At 45.1% G+C, this 8,992-nt stretch overlaps 1 protein-coding gene across 2 annotated transcripts in view; it reads left to right on the top strand.

Moving 5' to 3' along the window:
* The window catches only part of trabd2a (TraB domain containing 2A), a 41,796-nt gene extending 34,298 nt beyond the window's left edge, over positions 1–7,498 (top strand). The window contains exons 6-7 of one of the 2 annotated variants that reach the window (XM_027018799.2): positions 2,607–2,858; positions 7,017–7,498. In XM_027018799.2, coding sequence (XP_026874600.2) covers positions 2,607–2,858; positions 7,017–7,212 — 448 coding nt within the window. In that variant the 3' untranslated portion in view covers positions 7,213–7,498. The remainder of the gene's footprint in view (positions 1–2,606; positions 2,859–7,016) is intronic. The other variant, XM_027018800.2, reaches the window with a different exon arrangement.
* Positions 7,499–8,992: the final 1,494 nt, after the last annotated feature.

The following is an 8,992-nucleotide window of genomic DNA, read 5'->3' as shown; positions in this document are numbered from 1 at the left end:
CTGATCTGCCTATGTCTCCTGCCCCTGTGACATTTCCAAGTGTATCTGATCCGTGGCAGCAGTCTGCGCTTCCACGCTCCAATACACTGAGCTCTGTCCCAAAACCTACACGGTGTTTATTTTCTCCTCCCTCGCCATTTTCGTTGACTGCACATCAAATGGAAATTTTCCCAGTGAACATTTGCTCTTGTTGATGCAGTTTCACCTCACAGACCCAAAACAGATGTCCCACTCTACTCTGGTTCACCTTAAAAAGTCTATAAATAAGAACGCCCCGCCTATGATCAGTTGGAAAACTTGCTCTCTGAAAACCTGCTCATTAATAAGGCGTGTCCGTTTTCCCTTCTCCGTGCTCATCTCCGTTTGTCCATAATCAGAGATGCTTCCCCGGAGAACTTGCCTGGGTCAGTGAGTCAACGAGTCAGCATGTCGCACTGCAAACTTTTAAAGGCAGCCGTGGCCTGTAATTGACTAATCACGTAATTGCGCCATTTGGACTCGCAATGGTGGCGATTATGCTGCAAAAATAAACGACGTGTCGGGAGGCGGTGTTTACGGAGGGAGATTAAAGCCGTGCGCCGGACTCCAAATCCCCAATCAGCAGTGTGTGGAACCGTCCGGCCATTTCCTCCAGTGACCACAAAGGTTTTTAAACAGCTCACATAACGAGATGTACACTTACAGTCCTGGTTGTTCTTAAACTCACGGCTGACCTGAACAAATCCCCATGAGGCTCTGTGCTCAAATATCCACCTCAGCCATTGCGCAGCTAACAGGAGAGCCACCAAACGCTCCCTCTAAAGTTCAGTGTTCAGGGGTTGGCGGTGTCGCCTCCCTGTGGGTGAAAAAAGGGTCCATGACCCGCCCTCTGCCCACGAACAGATCCACTGACATAATAAAGCACAGAGAGTCCCTGGGGTGTCCAGCTCTGGGCCAGAATGGAGTCATTGTATGTGGGGCCTCACTCTACCACCTGAGAAGGTTTTTTGAAGGGCCACCTTTCAACAAAAAAAACCTTTAATAGCTGTTGCAGCCAGTAGCAAATATTATAAGGAGCTTATATGCATTAGAAATGCATGAGTCTTTTGACTCATACATATGGGGTCAGCATAGACACCCCTAACTGTTGCATCATCTTTATCTCTGCTTGCGATCTGGCTCTCATTCTCAGGCTAAGCCACACTCAGAGGGAAGCACAGTGACCTGTAATAAAGGTACTAACTTGTACCATAAAGGCACTGTTACTAGACATATAGTTTACAACAATGTCCTTAACGGCCACAGAAGCAGTGCGGTGCGACGCTAAAGCCCCAGCGTATCTTTTGAAGTCACAGATCTTTCTGTGAGGTCATAAACCCATGGAATTTATGGGTTTCAGAAGAATCTACATGCTGCAGCTCTCTTCTGGGTGGAAATCTCTACCTCATAAACAGATAACACAATCACGCACTTCATCTCTACGTTCTGCTTTCTCTTCTAAATATCTCACTTCTCCTCATGCTCGCACGCACACACACACACACACAGACACACACACACACACACACACACAGACACACACACACACACACACACACACACACACACACAGACACACACACACACACACACACAGAGACACACACACACACAGACACACACTCAAAATATGCCTCACAGCCAGAGGTAAGATGTTTAAAATGGATAATGCACCCAAGAAAAACAAATGTTCTCCTTTTATAAAGCAGTCATCCAAAATCTACAGGGAGTAGACAGCTCACCTTTTCTGTGCAGCCTTTCCGACACACAACACATGCACATACACATGTGCGTGCATGCACGCGCACATACATGCACACATAGTTTCAAGATGTATGGGTTGCCAGATTGGAAGAGACACTGGAAGCCCGAGGTCCGGAAAGTTCTACTGTAAAAATGCAGCGGCAAGTTGGACGAGGTTTGGCACTCCAGAGCTGCTTGCACTACTGCCTCTAGACCAGATTCCTGCAATGTTTCAGACACCATTTCAAGCCACATGCATGCGCAGGAGTGAGGACATCTCACGCAGCTAGGGCTGCGCGCTCATCAAAAACAGATGCTTCCTTTTTATCTTCGGAAAACCAGCATTCCGCTTCATCAAACCCATCTCTCCTTCCACCCCAAAAATACACAAACCGCAGAGAATTAGGCCCTCCTTAATGTGCACAGTGGGGAAAATAGCATCTAAACACGTCGTTTCAACCCACTGCCGCGGTGACGGAGAATGTTTTGAATGCTTCTTTTTGAACTTGGAATATGTGTTTTGATTAGAAAACTGACATTCTTACAGTAAAACCAGTCACAAGGAAACAGCCTGGGCTCATCCTAGTGTTTAAAAAAGCCCTGCTTTCATGAAACCCACTCATTGTACTCAGGCCAATATCATTTGACCACCTCCAGCCATGTTTCGACAGACTTCGGTTTGGCAGGCATTGATTATGTATAGGCCTAGACATTTCCCATTGGAAACCCCATCAACCATGTAACCCAGTATGAGTCCATGTCTGTAAAGTCATAATTTTTCACTGGAATTCCCCACCCCCCACCCCCCATCTCTAACGCCGGCATCTTTTCCCTGCCTTCTGCAGCGACCGTCATCCTGGACATCCCGTGGACGGGGAGCATGCGACACTGGACAAGGAGTCGCCAGCTGAGGCCTTCGTACACCAGGGTGGAGAGTGGCGCCCCCTGGAGGAAGAGGACCCACCGCCACACCTGCTGCTCCCAGACAGCCTGGACCTGCTGGGGAAGGCCGAGCGCAAGACGAAGAGGCGGCGAAACAGGCAGAGGAAACAGCGCCCCCGTCAGTTCAACGACCTCTGGGTGCGCATGGATGAGAGGTGGGTCCCACGGCAACCCCAGGAAGCTCTCACCACGTCCTTTCATGTTACAGGAAGCCCGATTAGTCAAAGGAAACCGTACGAGAAATATCGTGTGACGCTATCGTCCTCGCCTGCTCTTTCCCAGCGCTGGGTTATTTCTGGCATGCAGTGGAAGGATTTCTTGGAAGTTGCTCCAGGTGGAATTTCAGAAAATTCCCTCCCTTTTCCCACCCTAGTCGTTGCTCACAGGTGACCCCATCAGAGTCCGCTATCTGGTTTTGGCGTCCGGGTGCGAGACCACTTCCTCCTGCGGGTCTCGGGTTGCATGTGATCTAGAGGATGAGGTGGGTGGTGTAGCTGATCGCAGTGGGAGCCGGTGGGTGGGGAGGGGTAGGGGTGGAGCGGGTGGAGGACTTGAGGTTAGCCCCAGGACACAGCAAGCCAGAGAAGCAGAAGATACAGGAGAAGACGGTCTGACACGCAGCAGGCGGAAGACGTCTATTCTCAAGGTGGAGATGATACTTTGTCTGTAGATGCCTAGAGGCTATTGAAGCTCCACTATCACATCTCCCCCTCACACACAAACACACACACACACACACACACACACACACACGCGCACACACACGCACGCACGCGCACGCACGACAGAGATCTCACCTTCCCACCTGCAGTACCTGCCTGTACTGGTTTGTAGCTGGGAGAGCATTAGGAATCTAGGACACCAGAGGATATGCTACACTGCACAAGGACTCCGCCTGGCAGGCCAGTAGCCTAACCCTGAGGAGAGAAGGCATCACTCATCCAGGAGTCTCGCTCAGCATCCACGCAACAGTTTACTACACTTAGAGGAGTGAGCTTACACTGAGAGGCTTTTAAAGCACTGCTGTATATTTACATGACTTTGCCAAATGCATTAAAATGAATCAGATTCATTGAAGGAACCTTAAGTTGTATATATAATAAGGGACCTGCTTCACTGAAACTAGCTGAACTCAGTAACTGTCATGTTCCTGTCATGTCAAGGTAAATTACATTTGATTACTTACAACTCACTTTAATGGGGTTTTCTGCCAATCATAATATCAGCGTTGAATGACTACTCTTCATGCAGGAATTAATACAGAATTGATACCGAATTACTACATTTGCGAAAACACCACATATATACAGATTTGTTTAAATGCCACAATCAGTTGATATGTCTGTTTTGCAGTTGCCTATTCGAATCTGAAAAATCAGCCCTTTAACAGATATTTTATTAAAATATACTCCTCCACTCGTCTGTAGGCAAGCCCAGACTGTCAAAGCAAACTATGTTTCCTGAATATCATCGGACTTTATTTTTACATACAGTATAGAAATTGTTCAGGGATCCTAACATTCAGTCTGTACAGATTTAATGTGTGGTCCATGGGCCTTATTATAGAGAAACCAGTATCGCTCTTGCTCCCTGTCTATCACAAACACACACACACGCACGCACATACACACTCCCATGCACAACTATCATCAAGGTAGATTCAGTCAAATTTAATTTGGCTGTAGTTGTAACCATACATGTAAAGGTAATCCAGGCATACGGCCTTATCCAGCAGGAAGGGTAAACACAGAAAACCGGTGCATTTTCAACTTGTGGGTCTCCAGAAGTGGAACAAGTGGATGTAATTTCGCTGTCAATAAACAAACAAACAAATAAAACAAACCCTAAATTTATTCACGTAAATAAAACAACATATTCATCCATTTTCTCACTTTCTAAAGCTCCAAGCAGTCTACGCTCACCCATCCAAGCCACCTAAGGTCCTGCTTCTCTCTCTGTGTGGAAAGTAACCCTGTTCACTGTGCCTCCTTGTTTCATACACTTGGAGGCTCGGGGATTCTTGTAAACATTAGAGCAGACAGGTGTTGAAGAGTCACAGTGGAAGGTTTTGGCATTCTGGTCACTCACCAGTCCATCAGCATTTCCCGCCCTTTATTCGGAGCCGTTTTATGGCGTGAATTCTTTTGAAAACATACAGTCCCCCTTTCCACCCTTGTCCAGGATTTTACAGGGGAAACAAGTTGGAAAGATGGTTAGGGAAAAGGTAAGCCATGAAAGTAACTTCTTAAACCAGACATAGCCACAGCCAATCAGTGCAGAGTAAATAAACCAGACACAGCTACAGCCAATCAATGCAGAGTAAATATTATTAACTGCAAGCATATGACTCTGATGAAAATGAACATATGTGGTTTTGGCTGAATACTCAGGCTTGTTTCGGGCTGTTTCTTCCAATCTTACAGATACAGATGGACAACCTCCTAATGGCCATAAACATCCACCAGTCTCTCCTGTCCAAACCTTATAGAATCCAAAATTCACCTCTCTGAAACTTGATAACTTTATAATGAAGTTTTAGACAAATGTAAATATTGCAGGCTCCTGATTAGCTTTTGCTAACAGAAGTGAGGGGAGAAGCTTGACAGTTTAGAATTTTTGGATCGGTAGTGCTCACTGGGACCAGCCAAGACTCAGAGAACGAGAGAGAGAGAGAGAGAGAGAGAGAGAGAGAGAGAGAGAGAGAGAGAGAGAGAGAGCGTGAGCGTGTGTGTTTTGTCCTTTGTTGTGCTGTGCAAGTCTGCAGTAGATCTTCCGGTTCACCTGTAAAGTCCCCAGTCCCAGGGAGTGTGCACACCTGGTCAGGCTGGTAAATATGCCAAGCTGCTAAGGATAAGAGTGTCTACCAAATGCTTTAAAAATGTACCGCAGCATATCGGGCTACAGCATCCTCCCAGCTTTCTGTCCAGCTCTCAGGGCAGAAGCACACCTTGATCTACAGCTCTCTTTGCGCTCAGGGGCTGGGGGTGCAGTAAGGTCAAACGATGAGCAAAACAGCCAGGCACCACGGGCCATGCTTCTGGACATGCTTCTCTCAGATAAAATGCACTCACACCATGTCAGTGGCAACTGTGAGGCTGCGTGGTTGGTCTCATTACAGCATGTTTGATTTATTCAGAAGAAAATCACAAACTCCTCAAATCCTGCCTTACATCATCTCCATGCAGAGCACAGATGGGTGACAAGAAACCTTTAGAGAAGGTTTATCAGGGTTTAGAGAAGAGATTAGTGTGTTTCCTTCTGGAACTAAACTTTGCAGGAAAGCTGCGAACCAACAAATTTGATATTCAAATATAAATATGCATTATTTGACAAATAAATGATTAATCAGCATAAATGTGCCTTGCAAATAAGAGGTTGTAACAAATCTTGTAATGTGCCATGTTAACATTAGTGCTAGAGTTCAGTGAGAAATATTGTTATTGTACTGACTACCAGCAAGGAATAACTCCCAACATCTTATTATTTTACTTACAACACATGAAACATAAGCATTCTGACCAGGGGTTTATAGAACGAGCTAATGTTACCCAGTTTCACATCGCCTGCTAATGAGTATAGCGCTATGACACCACAAACTGCAACATGTTCAATAGGTTTTCAGAGCAATCTGCTGAATGTATCTAATACATAAATGGATTTGGGTTCAATTATTCTAATGACTAGCTTTATTAGTGCTTCAGTCATTTGGTAAAAGTAACATTAGCACAGAGATGTTAGCTCTTTAGGTCAAATCAGCTCCACTTCACAGCGTTCTGCTGAGCTCCACGTCCTCGCAGATTCCAGTACGGGGACAGTTCTGCAACCCTGCTGCTGCAGGGTCTGTACGGTAGACTCCAGGATCTCTCCATCCCAGCTGCTAATGCGTTCACCTCATATTTCCATGGAAAGCTCTCCTGCAAAATGTGCCCTCTTTGGTAAAACGCCCCCAGATCTGGCTTCTTCTCCAGCATCCAGGATAAGTCTTAAATTCAAACTTGGATGCCACATGGTCAAAAGAAAAAATGTAAAAAAAATAAATAAAAAAACCCCCAAAAAACCGAAACAAACATTTTATATATTTGTCGGTGTTGTCAGTAATGTCAAATAATTGTTTAAGCTCTGCTTCCCAGTACATTCCGTCATCATAGTCAGAAGTTCATATAACCCACATGCAAGCTTTTCTATTCCATTGTTAAATGGCTTGTGAAGGCATGGCGTGTATGGGCCTGTGACTCACTGCAACAAACAAAACGCTGATAATCAGCAATGAGTCTTTTCCAACAGAGGCCTAACGTGCTCTCTCCTGTTCACAGCACAACATTGGAACCCCCGCCCCAAGTGGTCCGCATCATCAACGGCTACATCACCGTGAAGGCCCATCCACGACATTACGGGAGGTCCAATCACGACAGGACATTCTCAGGCTCCACCACCTTGAGGGGAGGCGCATCCGTCAGCATGCTAATGTTGTGGCTACCGTTGATCCTGGGGAGAGTCCTTGACCTGTAAACCATCTGCGTGACCTCTAGCTTGACCACATGACCTCCTGAGCTGCTTCTAAAGAACTAGAAAGGTGAAGAGGTCATGCAGAAAGGTGAAAAGGTCATACAGAAATCCTTAAATCACCCTTTCATTTCCTAAAGGATTACTTAAATGCCGGATCATGAGGCAGACTTTGTAAATATCAAATGTATCATAGATGTAATTTAGAAACATGAACAAAATTTATGCATTTTGCTCATTTTTATATATACAGTAAATAAGATTTACTATATTTTTGTGACTAAAATTGGCTACTAACAAACTTTTATATATATATATATATATATATATATATATATATATATATATATATATATATATATATATATATATATATATGGTATTTCTCTTAAAAGGATAAGTGATGGTTTGTTTCCTCTCTGTTATCTACATGCTCTAATGTGTTTGAATTGCTTTTTTTTACATGGAAGTTATTCGTTTAATTTATTAAATATATAGCTTTAGCTTATTCTAAATATGTTAATTCTGACAGCTCTATAAGGTATGTTTATTTTGACTGGGATTTTCCCCACTGCCTAAAGACCTTCATATCATTGCCATCCATTAGCACGCATTCCAGTAACGTACACTGCGACAAGTTATGATAATGTTTGTTTATGCTTTTTAAAACAATAAACTATCTAGTGGAAACATCCCATGTGAAATGAAGAAAAAGCTTCAGGAATGGACTAGTTTACGAGAGATGGGACTTTCAAACGGCTCAAGCGAGGTCTGGGTGCTGGGGGAGTTTCATTCCAATATCATCAGCTCTGTACAGGAGTCTCACAGGTCGTTACAGGATGTAGATGATGTATGAGACATTCTCCATTTCTTCCAGTTGTGATTAGATGAGTAGGTGTTTCAGAGAACATCTGGACATTTGGGGCTCTTTGCTGCTCCGCTGCGCGGTGTGTCGCATCATTGCATGATCTACTACAGTACTGACGGCAAACTTTTCACAGCTTTCTCTGAGCGGCTCCTAAACGCGGCCTGCTCCGGGTTGGGCTTTCCGTCAGTGCTGGGAGAGGAGCCCCACCCTTTCCTCGGAGTTCGAAAATATTTAATGGATGGTAGGCACCAGATGGCCTGCATTTTGTTCCCCTGCATAAGCCCCAGTAATTCTGCACAGTTTGCTTGTGGGATCCCAGATGTCTTCAAAAAAGCCCCCCTCCCCAAAGCAAACGATGCAATAGTCCTAATATCTGGCAACCGCACTTCAAAAGGTTTTATGGGCACATTTCAGTAATCTTGGTTGGGCGCTACGGTTGCAGCCCAGGCCAGACGTGACCAACAGCACTCCTGATGCAGTTCGTCTCCGTGGACCCGCATGCCTTACCAACATGCCCCTGCACCCAGGGCACACTGGGTAAAACTACTGCACTTTACTGCCACCACTCCAACCCCACTGTAGGCCTCAGAGTCTGCCAGTCCAATGGCTTTGGGTAGACAGTAAAATGCCTACGTCATATCCACACATGCCAGAGGCCTCCGCTCTGTGGTTTGTGTTGTAATGTGTGAACGTTTTACTGACCTCGTAAATGTGGCTCAGGTCTAATATAGGTCTGAACTAATATGATTTGACTGGAACGAAACTGCTTTCTTTTAACATTGATCAATTACCAGTGAAAGTGAGAGAGCAGTGTTAGATCTGGGAAGAAGTCATTATTTGTGTTTTAGCTATCCAAGTTTGTGATGGCAAAACCTATCACAGTGAGATCATTTGATAAGCATGAGTGTTGGAGTGAAC

This window comes from Electrophorus electricus, chromosome 6 (genome assembly GCF_013358815.1).
Source record: "Electrophorus electricus isolate fEleEle1 chromosome 6, fEleEle1.pri, whole genome shotgun sequence".
In the NCBI taxonomy this organism is placed as follows: domain Eukaryota; kingdom Metazoa; phylum Chordata; class Actinopteri; order Gymnotiformes; family Gymnotidae; genus Electrophorus; species Electrophorus electricus.
The sequence above is the reverse complement of the archived record's forward strand: the minus strand, read 5'-3'. Positions and strand labels throughout refer to the sequence as shown.